At 46.8% G+C, this 26,945-nt stretch overlaps 1 protein-coding gene across 1 annotated transcript in view; it reads left to right on the forward strand.

The window, feature by feature from the left end:
• The first annotated feature begins 16,398 nt into the window (after positions 1–16,398).
• The window catches only part of LOC148431356 (coiled-coil domain-containing protein 102A-like), a 45,933-nt gene continuing 35,386 nt past the window's right edge, over positions 16,399–26,945 (forward strand). Inside the window, exons 1-2 of the mRNA XM_088466070.1 lie at positions 16,399–16,941; positions 17,191–17,351. Coding sequence (XP_088322196.1) covers positions 16,399–16,941; positions 17,191–17,351 — 704 coding nt within the window. The remainder of the gene's footprint in view (positions 16,942–17,190; positions 17,352–26,945) is intronic.

The following is a 26,945-nucleotide window of genomic DNA, read 5'->3' on the forward strand; positions in this document are numbered from 1 at the left end:
ATATATATCACTACACCCCATATTATTACACCCCACCCCGGTATATATATCACTACACCCCATATTATTACACCCCACCACTCTATATATATCACTACACCCCATATTATTACACCCCACCACTGTATATATATCACTACACCCCATATTATTACACCCCACCCCGGTATATATATATCACTACACCCCATATTATTACACCCCACCCCGGTATATATATCACTACACCCCATATTATTACACCCCACCCCGGTATATATATCACTACACCCCATATTACTATACCCCACCCCGGTATATATATCACTACACCCCATATTATTACACCCCACCACTGTATATATATCACTACACCCCATATTATTACACCCCACCCCGGTATAAATATCACTACACCCCATATTACTATACCCCACCCCGGTATATATATCACTACACCCCATATTATTACACCCCACCCCGGTATATATATCACTACACCCCATATTATTACACCCCACCCCGGTATATATATCACTACACCCCATATTATTACACCCCACCACTGTATATATATCACTACACCCTATATTACTATACCCCACCACTGTATATATATCACTACACCCCATATTATTACACCCCACCCCTGTATATATATCACTACACCCCATATTACTATACCCCACCCCGGTATATATATATCACTACACCCCATATTATTACACCCCACCCCGGTATATATATCACTACACCCCATATTATTACACCCCACCCCGGTATATATATCACTACACCCCATATTATTACACCCCACCACTGTATATATATCACTACACCCCATATTACTATACCCCACCCCTGTATATATATCACTACACCCCATATTATTACACCCCACCCCTGTATATATATCACTACACCCCATATTATTACACCCCACCACTGTATAAATATCACTGCACCCTATATTATTATACCCCACCACTGTATATATATCACTACACCCCATATTATTACATCCCACCATTGTATATATATATATCACTACACCCTATATTATTACATCCCACCACTGTATATATATCACTACACCCCATATTATTACACCCCACCCCTGTATATATATCACTACACCCCATATTATTACACCCCACCACTGTATATATATCACTGCACCCTATATTATTACACCCCACCACTGTATATATATCACTACACCCCATATTATTACATCCCACCACTGTATATATATATATATATATATATATATATCACTACACCCTATATTATTACACCCTATCACTGTATATATATATATCACTACACCCTATATTATTACACCCCACCTCTGTATATATATCACTACACCCCATATTATACCCCACCACTGTATATATATCACTACACCCCATATTACTATACCCCACCACTGTATATATATCACTACACCCCATATTACTACACCCCACCACTGTATATATATATATATATCACTACACCCTATATTATTACATCCCACCACTGTATATATATCACTACACCCCATATTATTACATCCCACCACTGTATATATATATCACTACACCCTATATTATTATACCCCACCCCTGTATATATATATCACTACACCCTATATTATTACATCCCACCACTGTATATATATCACTACACCCCATATTATTACACCCCACCCCTGTATATATATCACTGCACCCTATATTATTACATCCCACCACTGTATATATATATCACTACACCCCATATTATTACATCCCACCATTGTATATATATTTATCACTACACCCCATATTATTACATCCCACCATTGTATATATATATCACTACACCCCATATTATTACACCCCACCCCGGTATATATATCACTACACCCCATATTATTACACCCCACCCCTGTATATATATCACTACACCCCATATTACTATACCCTACTCCGGTATATATATCACTACACCCCATATTACTATACCCCACCCCGGTATATATATCACTACACCCCATATTATTACACCCCACCACTGTATATATATCACTACACCCCATATTATTACACCCCACCACTGTATATATATCACTACACCCCATATTATTACACCCCACCCCGGTATATATATCACTACACCCCATATTATTACACCCCACCCCGGTATATATATCACTACACCCCATATTATTACACCCCACTCCGGTATATATATCACTACACCCCATATTACTATACCCCACCCCGGTATATATATCACTACACCCCATATTACTATACCCCACCCCGGTATATATATCACTACACCCCATATTACTATACCCCACCCCGGTATATATATATCACTACACCCCATATTATTACACCCCACCCCGGTATATATATATCACTACACCCCATATTACTATACCCCACCCCGGTATATATATATCACTACACCCCATATTACTATACCCCACCCCGGTATATATATATCACTACACCCCATATTATTACACCCCACCCCGGTATATATATCACTACACCCCATATTATTACACCCCACCCCGGTATATATATCACTACACCCCATATTACTATACCCCACCCCGGTATATATATCACTACACCCCATATTATTACACCCCACCACTGTATATATATCACTACACCCCATATTATTACACCCCACTCCGGTATATATATCACTACACCCCATATTACTATACCCCACCCCGGTATATATATCACTACACCCCATATTACTATACCCCACCCCGGTATATATATCACTACACCCCATATTATTACACCCCACCCCGGTATATATATCACTACACCCCATATTATTACACCCCACCCCTGTATATATATCACTACACCCCATATTACTATACCCCACTCCGGTATATATATCACTACACCCCATATTACTATACCCCACCCCGGTATATATATCACTACACCCCATATTATTACACCCCACCCCGGTATATATATCACTACACCCCATATTATTACACCCCACCCCGGTATATATATCACTACACCCCATATTATTACACCCCACTCCGGTATATATATCACTACACCCCATATTACTACACCCCACCCCGGTATATATATCACTACACCCCATATTACTATACCCCACCCCAGTATATATATCACTACACCCCATATTATTACACCCCACCACTGTATATATATCACTACACCCCATATTATTACACCCCACCACTGTATATATATCACTACACCCCATATTATTACACCCCACCCCGGTATATATATCACTACACCCCATATTACTATACCCCACCCCGGTATATATATATCACTACACCCCATATTATTACACCCCACCCCGGTATATATATCACTACACCCCATATTATTACACCCCACCCCGGTATATATATCACTACACCCCATATTACTATACCCCACCCCGGTATATATATCACTACACCCCATATTATTACACCCCACCACTGTATATATATCACTACACCCCATATTATTACACCCCACTCCGGTATATATATCACTACACCCCATATTACTATACCCCACCCCGGTTTATATATATTACTACACCCCATATTACTACACCCCACCCCGGTATATATATCACTACACCCCATATTATTACACCCCACCCCGGTATATATATATCACTACACCCCATATTACTATACCCCACCCCGGTATATATATATCACTACACCCCATATTATTACACCCCACCCCGGTATATATATCACTACACCCCATATTATTACACCCCACCACTCTATATATATCACTACACCCCATATTATTACACCCCACCACTGTATATATATCACTACACCCCATATTATTACACCCCACCCCGGTATATATATATCACTACACCCCATATTATTACACCCCACCCCGGTATATATATCACTACACCCCATATTATTACACCCCACCCCGGTATATATATCACTACACCCCATATTACTATACCCCACCCCGGTATATATATCACTACACCCCATATTATTACACCCCACCACTGTATATATATCACTACACCCCATATTATTACACCCCACCCCGGTATAAATATCACTACACCCCATATTACTATACCCCACCCCGGTATATATATCACTACACCCCATATTATTACACCCCACCCCGGTATATATATCACTACACCCCATATTATTACACCCCACCCCGGTATATATATCACTACACCCCATATTATTACACCCCACCACTGTATATATATCACTACACCCTATATTACTATACCCCACCACTGTATATATATCACTACACCCCATATTATTACACCCCACCCCTGTATATATATCACTACACCCCATATTACTATACCCCACCCCGGTATATATATATCACTACACCCCATATTATTACACCCCACCCCGGTATATATATCACTACACCCCATATTATTACACCCCACCCCGGTATATATATCACTACACCCCATATTATTACACCCCACCCCGGTATATATATCACTACACCCCATATTATTACACCCCACCACTGTATATATATCACTACACCCCATATTACTATACCCCACCCCTGTATATATATCACTACACCCCATATTATTACACCCCACCCCTGTATATATATCACTACACCCCATATTATTACACCCCACCACTGTATAAATATCACTGCACCCTATATTATTATACCCCACCACTGTATATATATCACTACACCCCATATTATTACATCCCACCATTGTATATATATATATCACTACACCCTATATTATTACATCCCACCACTGTATATATATCACTACACCCCATATTATTACACCCCACCCCTGTATATATATCACTACACCCCATATTATTACACCCCACCACTGTATATATATCACTGCACCCTATATTATTACACCCCACCACTGTATATATATCACTACACCCCATATTATTACATCCCACCACTGTATATATATATATATATATATATATATATCACTACACCCTATATTATTACACCCTATCACTGTATATATATATATCACTACACCCTATATTATTACACCCCACCTCTGTATATATATCACTACACCCCATATTATACCCCACCACTGTATATATATCACTACACCCCATATTACTATACCCCACCACTGTATATATATCACTACACCCCATATTACTACACCCCACCACTGTATATATATATATATATCACTACACCCTATATTATTACATCCCACCACTGTATATATATCACTACACCCCATATTATTACATCCCACCACTGTATATATATATCACTATACCCTATATTATTATACCCCACCCCTGTATATATATATCACTACACCCTATATTATTACATCCCACCACTGTATATATATCACTACACCCCATATTATTACACCCCACCCCTGTATATATATCACTGCACCCTATATTATTACATCCCACCACTGTATATATATATCACTACACCCCATATTATTACATCCCACCATTGTATATATATTTATCACTACACCCCATATTATTACATCCCACCATTGTATATATATATCACTACACCCCATATTATTACATCCCACCATTGTATATATATATATCACTACACCCTATATTATTACATCCCACCACTGTATATATATCACTACACCCCATATTATTACACCCCACCCCTGTATATATATCACTACACCCCATATTATTACACCCCACCACTGTATATATATCACTGCACCCTATATTATTACACCCCACCACTGTATATATATCACTACACCCCATATTATTACATCCCACCACTGTAATATATATATATATCACTACACCCCATATTACTATACCCCACCCCGGTATATATATATCACTACCCCCCATATTACTATACCCCACCCCGGTATATATATATCACTACACCTCATATTATTACACCCCACCCCGGTATATATATCACTACACCCCATATTATTACACCCCACCCCGGTATATATATCACTACACCCCATATTACTATACCCCACCCCGGTATATATATCACTACACCCCATATTATTACACCCCACCACTGTATATATATCACTACACCCCATATTATTACACCCCACCCCGGTATATATATCACTACACCCCATATTACTATACCCCACCCCGGTATATATATCACTACACCCCATATTATTACACCCCACCCCGGTATATATATCACTACACCCCATATTATTACACCCCACCCCGGTATATATATCACTACACCCCATATTATTACACCCCACCACTGTATATATATCACTACACCCCATATTACTATACCCCACCACTGTATATATATCACTACACCCCATATTATTACACCCCACCCCTGTATATATATCACTACACCCCATATTATTACACCCCACCACTGTATATATATCACTACACCCCATATTATTACACCCCACCCCGGTATATATATCACTACACCCCATATTATTACACCCCACCCCGGTATATATATCACTACACCCCATATTATTACACCCCACCCCGGTATATATATCACTACACCCTATATTATTACATCCCACCACTGTATATATATCACTACGCCCCATATTATTACATCCCACCACTGTATATATATATCACTACACCCTATATTATTATACCCCACCCCTGTATATATATATCACTACACCCTATATTATTACATCCCACCACTGTATATATATATCACTACACCCCATATTATTACACCCCACCCCTGTATATATATCACTGCACCCTATATTATTACATCCCACCACTGTATATATATATCACTACACCCCATATTATTACATCCCACCATTGTATATATATCACTACACCCCATATTATTACACCCCACCACTGTATATATATCACTGCACCCTATATTATTATACCCCACCACTGTATATATATCACTACACCCCATATTACTATACCCCACCACTGTATATATATCACTGCACCCTATATTATTATACCCCACCACTGTATATAATATATCACTACACCCCATATTACTACACCCCACCACTGTATATATATCACTACACCCCATATTACTACACCCCACCACTGTGTGTATATATATATATCACTACACCCTATATTATTACATCCCACCACTGTATATATATCACTACGCCCCATATTATTACATCCCACCACTGTATATATATATCACTACACCCTATATTATTATACCCCACCCCTGTATATATATATCACTACACCCTATATTATTACAACCCACCACTGTATATATATATCACTACACCCCATATTATTACACCCCACCCCTGTATATATATCACTGCACCCTATATTATTACATCCCACCACTGTATATATATATCACTACACCCCATATTATTACATCCCACCATTGTATATATATCACTACACCCCATATTATTACATCCCACCACTGTATATATATATCACTACACCCTATATTATTACATCCCACCACTGTATATATATCACTACACCCCATATTATTACACCCCACCCCTGTATATATATCACTACACCCCATATTATTACACCCCACCACTGTATATATATCACTACACCCCATATTACTATACCCCACCCCTGTATATATATCACTACACCCCATATTATTACACCCCACCCCTTTATATATATCACTACACCCCATATTATTACACCCCACCACTGTATATATATCACTACACCCCATATTATTACACCCCACCACTGTATATATATCACTGCACCCTATATTATTATACCCCACCACTGTATATATATCACTACACCCCATATTACTATACCCCACCACTGTATATATATCACTGCACCCTATATTATTATACCCCACCACTGTATATATATCACTACACCCCATATTACTATACCCCACCACTGTATATATATCACTACACCCCATATTACTACACCCCACCACTGTATATATATATATCACTACACCCTATATTATTACATCCCACCACTGTATATATATCACTACACCCCATATTATTACATCCCACCACTGTATATATATATCACTACACCCTATATTATTATACCCCACCCCTGTATATATATATCACTACACCCTATATTATTACATCCCACCACTGTATATATATCACTACACCCCATATTATTACACCCCACCCCTGTATATATATCACTGCACCCTATATTATTACATCCCACCACTGTATATATATATATATCACTACACCCCATATTATTACATCCCACCATTGTATATATATATATCACTACACCCCATATTATTACATCCCACCATTGTATATATATATATCACTACACCCCATATTATTACATCCCACCACTGTATATATATATATCACTACACCCCATATTATTACATCCCACCATTGTATATATATATATATATCACTACACCCTATATTATTACATCCCACCACTGTATATATATCACTACACCCTATATTACTATACCCCACCACTGTATATATATATCACTACACCCTATATTATTACATCCCACCACTGTATATATATATCACTACACCCTATATTATTATACCCCACCCCTGTATATATATATCACTACACCCTATATTACTATACCCCACCCCTGTATATATATCACTACACCCTATATTATTATACCCCACCCCTGTATATATATCACTACACCCCATATTATTACACCCCACCACTGTATATATATCACTACACCCCATATTACTATACCCCACCCCTGTATATATATCACTACACCCCATATTATTACACCCCACCCCTGTATATATATCACTACACCCCATATTATTACACCCCACCACTGTATATATATCACTGCACCCTATATTATTATACCCCACCACTGTATATATATCACTACACCCCATATTACTATACCCCACCCCTGTATATATATCACTACACCCTATATTATTATACCCCACCACTGTATATATATCACTACACCCCATATTATTATACCCCACCCCTGTATATATATCACTACACCCTATATTACACTCCACCACTGTATATATATCACTACACCCCATATTATTATACCCCACTACTGTATATATATCACTACACCCTATATTATTACACCCCACCCCTGTATATATATCACTACACCCTATATAATTACACCCCACCACTGTGATATATATATATATATATATATCTCACTACACCCTATATTATTACACCCCACCACTGTGTGTGTGTGTATATATAATATATATAAAATCATTACACCCTATATTATTACACTCTAGCACTGTATATATCATAACACCCATTATTACTGTATTTTCTGACTGTGAATATATGGAATAATGTCTTATTTCCTGACAGTCTACAGAATAATGTTGTAATTTTTGCCGTTCAATACAAGGAATAACGCTATATTTCCCGATGATCAGTAATCAGAATAACGCTATATTTCCCGATGGTCAGTAATCAGAATAACGCTATATTTCCTGTTGGTCAGTAATCAGAATAACGCTATATTTCCTGTCGGTCAGTAATCAGAATAACGCTGTATTTGCTGTCGGTCAGTATACGGAATAACGCTGTATTTGCTGTCGGTCAGTATATGGAATAACGCTGTATTTGTTGTCGTTCAGTATACAGAATAACGCTGTATTTTCTGTCGGTCAGTATACGGAATAACGCTGTATTTGTTGTCGGTCAGTATACGGAATAACGCTGTATTTGCTTCGGTCAGTATACGGAATAACGCTGTATTTCCTGTCGGTCAGTATACGGAATAACGCTGTATTTCCTGTCGGTCAGTATACGGAATAACGCTATTTCTTACAGACAAAGAATCTCACCTCAGTGAGTTAATGCCTTATGCATAGACCACCCAATAAGAGAGCATGGATTTCCGTATATAGCGCGCGTTCTCACAAGTCTGTCCAAACCACAATAATGTTCCATTTCTAGAAAAGCTGCTTTGTGTTTCCAGACCCCGGATTGTGGGGCGCTGTGGGGCCTAGTTGCAGGAGTGATGATGGGCCGATTCCCTGGCTGTGAGCAAGTAGTGGGGATCATTTGATATACTGTGAGGCCTATCTGTGCTCTCAGGCTTTGGGGGAGATGTATCAAACCTTGGAGAGGGAGAAAGTACCAACCCATCAGTTCCTAACTGTCACTTTTCAAACACAGGGCTTCATTCAGAAAAGTACATAAACCCCATGTGAGGCGCCTGCACATTTTGCAGGTCCCGTTCTGATTGATGTGCTGCGGCCATTTGTGCCGGCCTACATCCCCTGATACGGGGACATGTTACCCCTATTTCCTGGTCATGGGGGCCGGAGAAGCAGAGGTACGGGGGCAGCAGAGGTATTGGGGACAGCAGAGGGACGGGGCCGGGTAGCAGAGGAACGGGAGCAGCAGAGGTACGGGAGCAGCAGAGGGATGGGGCCGGGCAGCAGAGGTACGGGGGCAGCAGAGGTACGGGGGACAGCAGAGGGATGGGGCCGTGCAGCAGAGGTACGGGGAACAGCAGAGGTTTGGGGGCAGCAGAGATACAGGGCCGAGGCAGCAGAGGTTCGGGGGACAGCAGAGGGATGGGGCCAGGGCAGCCGAGGTACGGGGGCAGCCGAGGTACGGGGGCAGCCGAGGTACGGGGGCAGCAGAGGCATGGGGCCGTGCAGCAGAGGTTCGGGGGCCGCAGAGGTACGGGGCCGGGGCCGCAGAGGTACGGGGCCGGGGCCGCAGAGGTACGGGGCCGGGGCCGCAGAGGTACGGGGCCGGGGCCGCAGAGGTACGGGGGGCCGCAGAGGTACGGGGGGCCGCAGAGGTACGGGGGCAGCAGAGGGATGGGGCCGTGCAGCAGAGGTTCGGGGGCAGCAGAGGTACAGGGGCCGGGGCAGCCGAGGTACGGGGGCAGCCGAGGTACGGGGGCAGCCGAGGTACGGGGCCGGGGCAGCAGAGGTACGGGGCCGGGGCAGCAGAGGTACGGGGCCGGGGCAGCAGAGGGATGGGGCCGGGGCAGCAGTGGTACGGGGGCAGCAGAGGGATGGGGCCGTGCAGCGGAGGTACGGGGGGCAGCAGAGGTACGGGGGCAGCAGAGGGATAGGTACGGGGGGCAGCAGAGGTACGGGGGACAGCAGAGGGATGGGGCCGGGGAAGCCGAGGTTCGGGGGCAGCAGAGGTACGGGGCCGGGGCAGCAGAGGTACGGGGGACAGCAGAGGGATGGGGCCGGGGCAGCAGAGGTACGGGGGGCAGCAGAGGTACGGGAGACAGCAGAGGGATGGGGCCGGGGCAGCCGAGGTACGGGGGCAGCAGAGGGATAGGGCCGGGGCAGCAGAGGTACGGGGGCAGCAGAGGTACGGGGGCAGCAGAGCTACGGGGGACAGCAGAGGGATGGGGCCGGGGCAGCCGAGGTACGGGGGCAGCAGAGGGATGGGGCCGGGGCAGCCGAGGTTCGGGGCAGCAGAGGTACGGGGCCGGGGCAGCAGAGGTACGGCGGGCAGCAGAGGTACGGAGGCAGCTGAGGGATAGGGCCGGGGCAGCAGAGGTACGGGGGGCAGCAGAGGTACGGGGGGCAGCAGAGGTACGGGGGGCAGCAGAGGTACGGGGGGCAGCAGAGGTACGGGGCAGCAGAGGTACGGGGGCAGCAGAGGGATAGGGCCGGGGCAGCAGAGGTACGGGGGCAGCAGAGGGATAGGGCCGGGGCAGCAGAGGTACGGGGGGCAGCAGAGGTACAGGGCCGGGGCAGCAGAGGTACGGGGGCAGCAGAGGGATAGGGCCGGGGCAGCAGAGGTACGGGGGGCAGCAGAGGTACGGGGCCGGGGCAGCAGAGGTACGGGGGACAGCAGGGGGATGGGGCCGGGGCAGCAGAGGTACGGGGGCAGCAGAGGGATAGGGCCGGGGCAGCAGAGGTACGGGGGGCAGCAGAGGGATGGGGCCGGGGCAGCAGAGGTACGGGGGGCAGCAGAGGGATGGGGCCGGGGCAGCAGAGGTACGGGGGACAGCAGAGGGATGGGGCCGGGGCAGCAGAGGTACGGGGGACAGCAGAGGGATGGGGCCGGGGCAGCAGAGTACGGGGGGCAGCAGAGGGATGGGGCCGGGGCAGCAGAGGTACGGGGACAGCAGAGGTACGGGGCCGGGCAGTCGCCTCTGAATATAGGTGAAGAACCACAATTATTTGCATGCACTATGCAGCTCTTTGCCGTACAACAGAATCAGCCCCTGTATGTACACAATGTCACCATGCGGATACGGGGGTAATGTATAGTTCCTGTGCCCCCGCTATAGCCGCAATATCTGCCCACAGGTCACACCTAGTGCTTCATCCTGCCATCCCGGGAGCCTCGGCTACATAAACCAAATAGTCATCGCCTAATGGGGAATAGTCATCGCCTAATGGGGAATAGTCATCGCCTAATGGGGAATAGTCATCGCCTAATGGGGAATAGTCATCGCCTAATGGGGAATAGTCATCGCCTAATGGGGAATAGTCATCGCCTAATGGGGAATAGTCATCGCCTAATGGGTGAAAGCTGTAATATAAATAACTACATAATAAAATGGATAGAAACGTTCTCACTCAGCATCCATCAATGGAAAATGATCCTCTGTATCCGGACGCCACTAATATCACATTCAGACATACGACCCGGGAATTCCCCCTCTCAGACCCCCTCTCACGCTACACCTGAGACCCGGGAATTTCCCCGCTCAGACCCCCTCTCACGCTACACCTGAGACCCGGGAATTTCCCCGCTCAGACCCCCTCTCACGCTACACCTGAGACCCGGGAATTCCCCCTCTCAGACCCCCTCTCACGCTACACCTGAGACCCGGGAATTTCCCCGCTCAGACCCCCTCTCACGCTACACCTGAGACCCGGGAATTCCCCCGCTCAGACCCCCTCTCACGCTACACCTGAGACCCGGGAATTCCCCCGCTCAGACCCCCTCTCACGCTACACCTGAGACCCGGGAATTCCCCCGCTCAGACCCCCTCTCACGCTACACCTGAGACCCGGGAATTCCCCCGCTCAGACCCCCTCTCACGCTACACCTGAGACCCGGGAATTCCCCCGCTCAGACCCCCTCTCACGCTACACCTGAGACCCGGGAATTTCCCCGCTCAGACCCCCTCTCACGCTACACCTGAGACCCGGGAATTTCCCCGCTCAGACCCCCTCTCACGCTACACCTGAGACCCGGGAATTCCCCCGCTCAGACCCCCTCTCACGCTACACCTGAGACCCGGGAATTCCCCCGCTCAGACCCCCTCTCACGCTACACCTGAGACCCGGGAATTCCCCCGCTCAGACCCCCTCTCACGCTACACCTGAGACCCGGGAATTTCCCCGCTCAGACCCCCTCTCACGCTACACCTGAGACCCGGGAATTCCCCCTCTCAGACCCCCTCTCACGCTACACCTGAGACCCGGGAATTTCCCCGCTCAGACCCCCTCTCACGCTACACCTGAGACCCGGGAATTTCCCCGCTCAGACCCCCTCTCACGCTACACCTGAGACCCGGGAATTCCCCCTCTCAGACCCCCTCTCACGCTACACCTGAGACCTGGGAATTCCCCCTCTCAGACCCCCTCTCACGCTACACCTGAGACCCGGGAATTCCCCCGCTCAGACCCCCTCTCACGCTACACCTGAGACCCGGGAATTCCCCCTCTCCCGGGTCTCACGCTACACCTGAGACCCGGGAATTTCCCCGCTCAGACCCCCTCTCACGCTACACCTGAGACCCGGGAATTTCCCCGCTCAGACCCCCTCTCACGCTACACCTGAGACCCGGGAATTCCCCCGCTCAGACCCCCTCTCACGCTACACCTGAGACCTGGGAATTCCCCTGCTCAGACCCCCTCTCACGCTACACCTGAGACCTGGGAAGTCCCCCGCTCAGACCCCCTCTCACGCTACACCTGAGACCCGGGAATTCCCCCGCTCAGACCCCCTCTAACGCTACACCTGAGACCCGGGAATTTCCCTGCTCAGACCCCCTCTCACGCTGCACCTGAGACCCGGGAATTCCTGGGACCACCGTATTCAGACTTAAGCCTGTCTACCCTGGCATACAAGCCTGCTCTCATGTCGCGCTCATACACACACATAAACACACACATGTCACACTAACACACTCACGCAATCACACGCTACCTACAGAGACATGAGCAGTGCCTCTAGCTAATGTGCGCCGGCTGTTCTCCACGCTGCAGCACAAGCCAGACACCTTGCTGCCATGTTCTGTCACCCAATGTGCTCCCTGAGTAACGGAGGAGTCTCGGTGATCTCTTCTGGTTGTGTAGGTGATTTTCCCCTCGGTAACGGAGGAGTCTCGGTGATCTCTTCTGGTTGTGTAGGTGATTTCCCCTCGGTAACGGAGGAGTCTCGTGATCTCTTCTGGTTGTGTAGGTGATTTTCCCCTCAGTAACGGAGGAGTCTCGGTGATCTCTTCTGGTTGTGTAGGTGATTTTTCCCCTCGGTAACGGAGGAGTCTCAGTGATCTCTTCTGGTTGTGTAGGTGATTTCCCCTCGGTAACGGAGGAGTCTCGTGATCTCTTCTGGTTGTGTAGGTGATTTTTCCCTCAGTAACGGAGGAGTCTCGGTGATCTCTTCTGGTTGTGTAGGTGATTTTTCCCCTCGGTAACGGAGGAGTCTCGGTGATCTCTTCTGGTTGTGTAGGTGATTTTCCCCTCAGTAACGGAGGAGTCTCGGTGATCTCTTCTGGTTGTGTAGGTGATTTTTCCCCTCGGTAACGGAGGAGTCTCAGTGATCTCTTCTGGTTGTGTAGGTGATTTCCCTTTGGTAACGGAGGAGTCTCGGTGATCTCTTCTGGTTGTGTAGGTGATTTTTCCCCTCGGTAACGGAGGAGTCTCGGTGATCTCTTCTGGTTGTGTAGGTGATTTTCCCCTCAGTAACGGAGGAGTCTCGGTGATCTCTTCTGGTTGTGTAGGTGATTTTTCCCCTCGGTAACGGAGGAGTCTCAGTGATCTCTTCTGGTTGTGTAGGTGATTTCCCCTCGGTAACGGAGGAGTCTCGGTGATCTCTTCTGGTTGTGTAGGTGATTTTCCCCTCGGTAACGGAGGAGTCTCGGTGATCTCTTCTGGTTGTGTAGGTGATTTTCCCCATCAGTAACGGAGGAGTCTCTGTGATCTCTTCTAGTTGTGTAGGTGATTTCCCCTCAGTAACGGAGGAGTCTCGGTGATCTCTTCTGGTTGTGTAGGTGATTTTCCCCTCGGTAACAGAGGAGTCTCGTGATCTCTTCTGGTTGTGTAGGTAATTTTCCCCTCGGTAACGGAGGAGTCTCGGTGATCTCTTCTGGTTGTGTAGGTGATTTCCCCTCGGTAACGGAGGAGTCTCGGTGATCTCTTCTGGTTGTGTAGGTGATTTCCCCTCGGTAACGGAGGAGTCTCGGTGATCTCTTCTGGTTGTGTAGGTGATTTCCCCTCAGTAACGGAGGAGTCTCGGTGATCTCTTCTGGTTGTGTAGGTGATTTCCCCTTGGTAACGGAGGAGTCTCGGTGATCTCTTCTGGTTGTGTAGGTGATTTTTCCCCTCGGTAACGGAGGAGTCTCGGTGATCTCTTCTGGTTGTGTAGGTGATTTTCCCCTCAGTAACGGAGGAGTCTCGGTGATCTCTTCTGGTTGTGTAGGTGATTTTCCCCTCGGTAACGGAGGAGTCTCGGTGATCTCTTCTGGTTGTGTAGGTGAGTTTCCCCTCAGTAACGGAGGAGTCTCGGTGATCTCTTCTGGTTGTGTAGGTGATTCCCCTCAGTAACGGAGGAGTCTCGGTGATCTCTTCTGGTTGTGTAGGTGATTTTCCCCTCAGTAACGGAGGAGTCTCGGTGATCTCTTCTGGTTGTGTAGGTGATTCCCCTCAGTAACGGAGGAGTCTCGGTGATCTCTTCTGGTTGTGTAGGTGATTCCCCTCAGTAGCGGAGGAGTCTCGGTGATCTCTTCTGGTTGTGTAGGTGATTTTCCCCTCGGTAACGGAGGAGTCTCGGTGATCTCTTCTGGTTGTGTAGGTGATTTCCCCTCGGTAACGGAGGAGTCTCGGTGATCTCTTCTGGTTGTGTAGGTGATTTTCCCCTTAGTAACGGAGGAGTCTCAGTGATCTCTTCTGGTTGTGTAGGTGATTTTCCCCTCGGTAACGGAGGAGTCTCAGTGATCTCTTCTGGTTGTGTAGCGATTTCCCCTATTATTACCATGTGTTGTTTTCTGTTCCAGGACTGGTGGATAAAACTGTTACTGGAAGACTGATCTGAGATCTAGCGACCTGGAGCCACAGAACTGACCCTACATTGGGAATGTGACTTTGCCAGCATTTCGCGGTGCAGTGTTGGGACCCATAGTTAGGCTTGTAGCCAGCCTGAGGGGGGTCAGTATCTCTGGTATAGATGAGCTTGTCTGCTCCCACATCCCCCTGATATAAATGGCCAATATGAGTCAGGGCAGTGGTCCCAGCCCCCAGCTCATGGACTCTCCTCTGCTGCTACAAAGCACAGAGCTACTCTGCAGCTTGGGGAGCTCGCAGCCTGAGTGTATGCGGCATCCAGACTCTCTTACCCCCTCACCAAAGAGCCTACCGCCATCTCCAATCCCCCCGGCCCCTATTTCTGTACCTACTGGAGACTGGGAGAGTCGGGAGGAGCTGAGGCTGCGAGAGCTGGAGGAGGCCAGGGCAAGGGCCGCGCAGATGGAGAAGACCATGCGTTGGTGGTCAGACTGTACAGCCAACTGGCGGGAGAAGTGGAGCAAAGTGAGAGCCGAGCGGAACAAGGCCAGGGAGGAAGGCCTTCAGCTCCGCGGCCGCCTGGAGATCCTCAGCAAGGAGTTGGGCGCTCTGAAAAGAGAGAAGCAAGAAGCTGCCACTGAGACAGAACATCTGCGCAGAGAGGTGGAGAGACTGCGGGGGAAAGAGGAGAGAGAAGAGCCTGTGCACGATGTGGATACTGAGCCGCCCACCAAAGACCAGGTGAGATAGAGCTTGGACCCGGGGGTGACAGGGTGGTATAGTGACATTATACAGGGGGGTATAGTGACATTATACAGGGTGGTACAGTGACATTATACAGGGGGGTATAGTGACATTATACAGGGGTGACAGGGGGATATAGTGACATTATACAGTTATCTCCCACATTATCAGTATAAGGTGCATTATGCACTGCTGTGTCCAGACACCCTGATTAACGAGCACCCAATGTACTTACTGTCTGTCCAGGAGCCTGACAGCAACCTGGAGCAGCAGAACGGCGGGATATCTCGCAGCCCGAGACCCCGACATTGGGATGACCTGGGTTCCAGTGAGGAGGATGCAACCAAGATTACTGCCCTGAAGCTGAGGCTGGATGAGAGCCAAAAGGTTCTTTTAAAGGAGAGAGAGTTAGTATCCAACAAGGTGTCTTAGGTTAGTGTCTGCCCAATGCCCGGCCTCTATACCCAGAGTGGGCAGTACCCCAGAGTGGATGTAAGAGCAATAATATTTAAATATACGTAGGACAAAGTGTTTTTTCTCAGTGATCTCCCTGTTATCACCCAACGTGCTCCCTCCCTGTGCTGCTCCTGCTGTCATGTTCTGTCACCCAACGTGCTCCCTCCCTGTGCTGCTCCTGCTGTCATGTTCTGTCACCCAACGTGCTCCCTGCTATCACTCCCTCCCTGTGCTGCTCCTGCTGTCACCCAACGTGCTCCCTGCTATCACTCCCTCCCTGTGCTGCTCCTGCTGTTATGTTCTGTCACCCAACGTGCTCCCTGCTATCACTCCCTCCCTGTGCTGCTCCTGCTGTCATGTTCTGTCACCCAACGTGCTCCCTGCTATCACTTTTTCCACTCTCGCACACACAGCTCCTGTAGTGACCCTATCATGACATATCAGGACATTCTCTCACACACCCAGTTCCTGTAGTGACCCTATCATGACATATCAGGACATTCTCTCTCACACCCAGTTCTTGTAGTGACCCTATCATGACATATCAGGACATTCTCTCACACACCCAGTTCCTGTAGTGACCCTATAATGACATATCAGGACATTCTCTCACACACCCAGTTCCTGTAGTGACCCTATCAGGACATTCTCTCTCACACACCCAGTTCCTGTAGTGACCCTATCAGGACATATCAGGACATTCTCTCACACACCCAGTTCCTGTAGTGACCCTATCAGGACATTCTCTCTCACACACCCAGTTCCTGTAGTGACCCTATCAGGACATTCTCTCTCACACCCAGTTCCTGTAGTGACCCTATCAGGATATTCTCTCTCACACACCCAGTTCCTGTAGTGACCCTATCAGGACATTCTCTCTCACACCTAGTTACTGTAGTGACCCTATAATGACATATCAGGACATTCTCTCTCACACACCCAGTTCCTGTAGTGACCCTATCAGGACATTCTCTCTCACACACCCAGTTCCTGTAGTGACCCTATCAGGACATTCTCTCTCACACCCAGTTCCTGTAGTGACCCTATCAGGACATTCTCTCTCACACCCAGTTCCTGTAGTGACCCTATCAGGATATTCTCTCTCACACACCCAGTTCCTGTAGTGACCCTATCAGGACATTCTCTCTCTCACCTAGTTCCTGTAGTGACCCTATAATGACATATCAGGACATTCTCTCTCACACCTAGTTACTGTAGTGACCCTATAATGACATATCAGGACATTCTCTCTCACACACCCAGTTCCTGTAGTGACCCTATCAGGACATTCTCTCTCATACACCCAGTTCCTGTAGTGACCCTATCAGGACATTCTCTCTCACACACCCAGTTCCTGTAGTGACCCTATCAGGACATTCTCTCTCACACACCTAGTTCCTGTAGTGACCCTATCAGGACATTCTCTCTCTCACCTAGTTCCTGTAGTGACCCTATAATGACATATCAGGACATTCTCTCTCACACCTAGTTACTGTAGTGACCCTATAATGACATATCAGGACATTCTCTCTCACACACCCAGTTCCTGTAGTGACCCTATCAGGACATTCTCTCTCATACACCCAGTTCCTGTAGTGACCCTATCAGGACATTCTCTCTCATACACCCAGTTCCTGTAGTGACCCTATCAGGACATTCTCTCTCTCACCTAGTTCCTGTAGTGACCCTATAATGACATATCAGGACATTCTCTCTCACACCTAGTTACTGTAGTGACCCTATCAGGACATTCTCTCTCACACATAGTTCCTGTAGTGACCCTATTAGGACATTCTCTCTCACACCCAGTTCCTGTAGTGACCCTATAATGACATATCAGGACATTCTCTCTCACACCTAGTTACTGTAGTGACCCTATAATGACATATCAGGACATTCTCTCTCACACACCCAGTTCCTGTAGTGACCCTATCAGGACATTCTCTCTCATACACCCAGTTCCTGTAGTGACCCTATCAGGACATTCTCTCTCATACACCCAGTTCCTGTAGTGACCCTATCAGGACATTCTCTCTCTCACCTAGTTCCTGTAGTGACCCTATAATGACATATCAGGACATTCTCTCTCACACCTAGTTACTGTAGTGACCCTATCAGGACATTCTCTCTCACACATAGTTCCTGTAGTGACCCTATTAGGACATTCTCTCTCACACCCAGTTCCTGTAGTGACCCTATAATGACATATCAGGACATTCTCTCTCACACCTAGTTCCTGTAGTGACCCTATCAGGACATTCTCTCTCATACACCCAGTTCCTGTAGTGACCCTATCAGGACATTCTCTCACACACCCAGTTCCTGTAGTGACCCTATCAGGACATTCTCTCTCACACACCCAGTTCCTTTAGTGACCCTATCAGGACATTCTCTCACACACCCAGTTCCTGTAGTAACCCTATCAGGACACTCTCTCTCTCACCTAGTTCCTGTAGTGACCCTATCAGGACATTCTCTCTCTCACCTAGTTCCTGTAGTGACCCTATCAGGACATTCTCTCTCTCACCTAGTTCCTGTAGTGACCCTATCAGGACATTCTCTCTCTCACCTAGTTCCTGTAGTGACCCTATCAGGACATTCTCTCTCTCACCTAGTTCCTGTAGTGACCCTATCAGGACATTCTCTCTCACACCTAGTTACTGTAGTGACCCTATAATGACCTATCAGGACATTCTCTCTCACACACCCAGTTCCTGTAGTGACCCTATCAGGACATTCTCTCTCACACCCAGTTCCTGTAGTGACCCTATCAGGACATTCTCTCTCACACACCCAGTTCCTGTAGTGACCCTATCAGGACATTCTCTCTCTCACCTAGTTCCTGTAGTGACCCTATCAGGACATTCTCTCTCACACCTAGTTACTGTAGTGACCCTATCAGGACATTCTCTCTCACACCTAGTTACTGTAGTGACCCTATCAGGACATTCTCTCTCACACACCCAGTTCCTGTAGTGACCCTATCAGGACATTCTCTCTCTCACCTAGTTCCTGTAGTGACCCTATCAGGACATTCTCTCTCTCACCTAGTTCCTGTAGTGACCCTATCAGGACATTCTCTCTCACACCTAGTTACTGTAGTGACCCTATCAGGACATTCTCTCTCACACCTAGTTACTGTAGTGACCCTATCAGGACATTCTCTCTCACACACCCAGTTCCTGTAGTGACCCTATCAGGACATTCTCTCACACGCAGTTCCTGTAGTGACCCTATAATGACATATCAGGACATTCTCTCTCTCACCTAGTTACTGTAGTGACCCTATCAGGACATTCTCTATCACACCTAGTTACTGTAGTGACCCTATCAGGACATTCTCTCACACGCAGTTCCTGTAGTGACCCTATAATGACATATCAGGACATTCTCTCACACACTTAGTTACTGTACTGACCCTATCAGGATATTCTCTCTCACACTCCCAGTTCCTGTAGTGACCCTATCAGGACATTCTCTCTCACACCTAGTTACTGTAGTGACCCTATAATGACCTATCAGGACATTCTCTCTCACACCCAGTTCCTGTAGTGACCCTATCAGGACATTCTCTCTCACACCTAGTTACTGTAGTGACCCTATCAGGACATTCTCTCTCTCACTGAGTTCCTGTAGTGACCCTATCAGGACATTCTCTCTCACACCTAGTTACTGTAGTGACCCTATCAGGACATTCTCTCTCACACACCCAGTTCCTGTAGTGACCCTATCAGGACATTCTCTCTCTCACCTAGTTCCTGTAGTGACCCTATCAGGACATTCTCTCTCTCACCTAGTTCCTGTAGTGACCCTATCAGGACATTCTCTCTCTCACCTAGTTCCTGTAGTGACCCTATAATGACCTATCAGGACATTCTCTCTCACACACCCAGTTCCTGTAGTGACCCTATCAGGACATTCTCTCTCACACACCCAGTTCCTGTAGTGACCCTATCAGGACATTCTCTCTCACACCCAGTTCCTGTAGTGACCCTATCAGGACATTCTCTCTCACACACCCAGTTCCTGTAGTGACCCTATCAGGACATTCTCTCTCTCACCTAGTTCCTGTAGTGACCCTATCAGGACATTCTCTCTCACACCTAGTTACTGTAGTGACCCTATCAGGACATTCTCTCTCACACCTAGTTACTGTAGTGACCCTATCAGGACATTCTCTCTCTCTCACCGAGTTCCTGTAGTGACCCTATCAGGACATTCTCTCTCTCACCTAGTTCCTGTAGTGACCCTATCAGGACATTCTCTCTCTCACCTAGTTCCTGTAGTGACCCTATCAGGACATTCTCTCTCACACCTAGTTACTGTAGTGACCCTATCAGGACATTCTCTCTCACACCTAGTTACTGTAGTGACCCTATCAGGACATTCTCTCTCACACCTAGTTACTGTAGTGACCCTATCAGGACATTCTCTCTCACACACCCAGTTCCTGTAGTGACCCTATCAGGACATTCTCTCTCACACCCAGTTCCTGTAGTGACCCTATCAGGACATTCTCTCTCACACACCCAGTTCCTGTAGTGACCCTATCAGGACATTCTCTCTCTCACCTAGTTCCTGTAGTGACCCTATCAGGACATTCTCTCTCACACCTAGTTACTGTAGTGACCCTATCAGGACATTCTCTCTCACACCTAGTTACTGTAGTGACCCTATCAGGACATTCTCTCTCTCTCACCGAGTTCCTGTAGTGACCCTATCAGGACATTCTCTCTCTCACCTAGTTCCTGTAGTGACCCTATCAGGACATTCTCTCTCTCACCTAGTTCCTGTAGTGACCCTATCAGGACATTCTCTCTCACACCTAGTTACTGTAGTGACCCTATCAGGACATTCTCTCTCACACCTAGTTACTGTAGTGACCCTATCAGGACATTCTCTCTCACACCTAGTTACTGTAGTGACCCTATCAGGACATTCTCTCTCACACACCCAGTTCCTGTAGTGACCCTATCAGGACATTCTCTCACACGCAGTTCCTGTAGTGACCCTATAATGACATATCAGGACATTCTCTCTCTCACCTAGTTACTGTAGTGACCCTATCAGGACATTCTCTCTCACACCTAGTTACTGTAGTGACCCTATCAGGACATTCTCTCACACGCAGTTCCTGTAGTGACCCTATAATGACATATCAGGACATTCTCTCACACACTTAGTTACTGTACTGACCCTATCAGGATATTCTCTCTCACACTCCCAGTTCCTGTAGTGACCCTATCAGGACATTCTCTCTCACACCTAGTTACTGTAGTGACCCTATAATGACCTATCAGGACATTCTCTCTCACACCTAGTTACTGTAGTGACCCTATAATGACATATCAGGACATTCTCTCTCACACCTAGTTCCTGTAGTGACCCTATCAGGACATTCTCTCACACACCTAGTTACTGTAGTGACCCTATAATGACATATCAGGACATTCTCTCACACCTAGTTACTGTAGTGACCCTATAATGACATATCAGGACATTCTCTCACACACCTAATTACTGTAGTGACCCTATCAGGACATTCTCTCACACCTAGTTACTGTAGTGACCCTATAATGACATATCAGGACATTCTCTCACACACCTAATTACTGTAGTGACCCTATCAGGACATTCTCTCTCACACCCAGTTCCTGTAGTGACCCTATAATGACATATCAGGATATTCTCTCACACCCAGTTCCTGTAGAGACCCTATCAGGACATTCTCTGACACACCCAGTTCCTGTAGTGACCCTATCAGGACATTCTCACACACCTAGTTACTGTAGTGACCCTATCAGGACATATCAGGACATTCTCTCTCACACACCCAGTTCCTGTAGTGACCCTATAATGACATATCAGGACATTCTCTCACACACCTAGTTACTGTAGTGACCCTATCAGGACATATCAGGACATTCTCTCTCACCTAGTTCCTGTAGTGACCCTATCAGGACATTCTCTCTCTCACCTAGTTCCTGTAGTGACCCTATCAGGACATTCTCTCTCTCACCTAGTTCCTGTAGTGACCCTATCAGGACATTCTCTCTCACACCTAGTTACTGTAGTGACCCTATAATGACCTATCAGGACATTCTCTCTCACACACCCAGTTCCTGTAGTGACCCTATCAGGACATTCTCTCTCACACCCAGTTCCTGTAGTGACCCTATCAGGACATTCTCTCTCACACACCCAGTTCCTGTAGTGACCCTATCAGGACATTCTCTCTCACACACCCAGTTCCTGTAGTGACCCTATCAGGACATTCTCTCTCTCACCTAGTTCCTGTAGTGACCCTATCAGGACATTCTCTCTCTCACCTAGTTCCTGTAGTGACCCTATCAGGACATTCTCTCTCACACCTAGTTACTGTATTGACCCTATCAGGACATTCTCTCTCACACCTAGTTACTGTAGTGACCCTATCAGGACATTCTCTCTCTCACTGAGTTCCTGTAGTGACCCTATCAGGACATTCTCTCTCACACCTAGTTACTGTAGTGACCCTATCAGGACATTCTCTCTCACACACCCAGTTCCTGTAGTGACCCTATCAGGACATTCTCTCTCTCACCTAGTTCCTGTAGTGACCCTATCAGGACATTCTCTCTCTCACCTAGTTCCTGTAGTGACCCTATCAGGACATTCTCTCTCTCACCTAGTTCCTGTAGTGACCCTATCAGGACATTCTCTCTCACACCTAGTTACTGTAGTGACCCTATAATGACCTATCAGGACATTCTCTCTCACACACCCAGTTCCTGTAGTGACCCTATCAGGACATTCTCTCTCACACCCAGTTCCTGTAGTGACCCTATCAGGACATTCTCTCTCACACACCCAGTTCCTGTAGTGACCCTATCAGGACATTCTCTCTCTCACCTAGTTCCTGTAGTGACCCTATCAGGACATTCTCTCTCACACCTAGTTCCTGTAGTGACCCTATCAGGACATTCTCTCTCACACCTAGTTACTGTAGTGACCCTATAATGACCTATCAGGACATTCTCTCTCACACACCCAGTTCCTGTAGTGACCCTATCAGGACATTCTCTCTCACACCCAGTTCCTGTAGTGACCCTATCAGGACATTCTCTCTCACACACCCAGTTCCTGTAGTGACCCTATCAGGACATTCTCTCTCACACACCCAGTTCCTGTAGTGACCCTATCAGGACATTCTCTCTCTCACCTAGTTCCTGTAGTGACCCTATCAGGACATTCTCTCTCTCACCTAGTTCCTGTAGTGACCCTATCAGGACATTCTCTCTCACACCTAGTTACTGTATTGACCCTATCAGGACATTCTCTCTCACACCTAGTTACTGTAGTGACCCTATCAGGACATTCTCTCTCTCACTGAGTTCCTGTAGTGACCCTATCAGGACATTCTCTCTCACACCTAGTTACTGTAGTGACCCTATCAGGACATTCTCTCTCACACACCCAGTTCCTGTAGTGACCCTATCAGGACATTCTCTCTCTCACCTAGTTCCTGTAGTGACCCTATCAGGACATTCTCTCTCTCACCTAGTTCCTGTAGTGACCCTATCAGGACATTCTCTCTCTCACCTAGTTCCTGTAGTGACCCTATCAGGACATTCTCTCTCACACCTAGTTACTGTAGTGACCCTATAATGACCTATCAGGACATTCTCTCTCACACACCCAGTTCCTGTAGTGACCCTATCAGGACATTCTCTCTCACACCCAGTTCCTGTAGTGACCCTATCAGGACATTCTCTCTCACACACCCAGTTCCTGTAGTGACCCTATCAGGACATTCTCTCTCTCACCTAGTTCCTGTAGTGACCCTATCAGGACATTCTCTCTCACACCTAGTTACTGTAGTGACCCTATCAGGACATTCTCTCTCACACCTAGTTACTGTAGTGACCCTATCAGGACATTCTCTCTCACACCTAGTTACTGTAGTGACCCTATCAGGACATTCTCTCTCACACACCCAGTTCCTGTAGTGACCCTATCAGGACATTCTCTCACACGCAGTTCCTGTAGTGACCCTATAATGACATATCAGGACATTCTCTCTCTCACCTAGTTACTGTAGTGACCCTATCAGGACATTCTCTCTCACACCTAGTTACTGTAGTGACCCTATCAGGACATTCTCTCACACGCAGTTCCTGTAGTGACCCTATAATGACATATCAGGACATTCTCTCACACACTTAGTTACTGTACTGACCCTATCAGGATATTCTCTCTCACACTCCCAGTTCCTGTAGTGACCCTATCAGGACATTCTCTCTCACACCTAGTTACTGTAGTGACCCTATAATGACCTATCAGGACATTCTCTCTCACACCTAGTTACTGTAGTGACCCTATAATGACATATCAGGACATTCTCTCTCACACCTAGTTCCTGTAGTGACCCTATCAGGACATTCTCTCACACACCTAGTTACTGTAGTGACCCTATAATGACATATCAGGACATTCTCTCACACCTAGTTACTGTAGTGACCCTATAATGACATATCAGGACATTCTCTCACACACCTAATTACTGTAGTGACCCTATCAGGACATTCTCTCACACCTAGTTACTGTAGTGACCCTATAATGACATATCAGGACATTCTCTCACACACCTAATTACTGTAGTGACCCTATCAGGACATTCTCTCTCACACCCAGTTCCTGTAGTGACCCTATAATGACATATCAGGATATTCTCTCACACCTAGTTACTGTAGTGACCCTATCAGGACATTCTCTGACACACCCAGTTCCTGTAGAGACCCTATCAGGACATTCTCTGACACACCCAGTTCCTGTAGTGACCCTATCAGGACATTCTCACACACCTAGTTACTGTAGTGACCCTATCAGGACATATCAGGACATTCTCTCTCACACACCCAGTTCCTGTAGTGACCCTATAATGACATATCAGGACATTCTCTCACACACCTAGTTACTGTAGTGACCCTATCAGGACATATCAGGACATTCTCTCACACCTAGTTACTGTAGTGACCCTATCAGGACATTCTCTCTCACACACCCAGTTCCTGTAATGACCCTATCAGGACATTCTCTCACACGCAGTTCCTGTAGTGACCCTATAATGACATATCAGGACATTCTCTCTCTCACCTAGTTACTGTAGTGACCCTATCAGGACATTCTCTCTCACACCTAGTTACTGTAGTGACCCTATCAGGACATTCTCTCTCACACGCAGTTCCTGTAGTGACCCTATAATGACATATCAGGACATTCTCTCACACACCCAGTTCCTGTAGTGACCCTATCAGGACATTCTCTCACACCTAGTTACTGTAGTGACCCTATAATGACCCTATCAGGACATTCTCTCACACGCAGTTCCTGTAGTGACCCTATAATGACATATCAGGACATTCTCTCTCACACACCCAGTTACTGTAGTGACCCTATCATGACATATCAGGACATTCTCTCACACCTAGTTCCTGTAGTGACCCTATAATGACATATCAGGACATTCTCTCACACACCTAGTTACTGTAGTGACCCTATCAGGA

Source organism: Taudactylus pleione, unplaced genomic scaffold, assembly GCF_031769625.1.
Source record: "Taudactylus pleione unplaced genomic scaffold, aTauple2 ptg002384l, whole genome shotgun sequence".
Taxonomy (NCBI): Eukaryota; Metazoa; Chordata; class Amphibia; order Anura; family Myobatrachidae; genus Taudactylus; species Taudactylus pleione.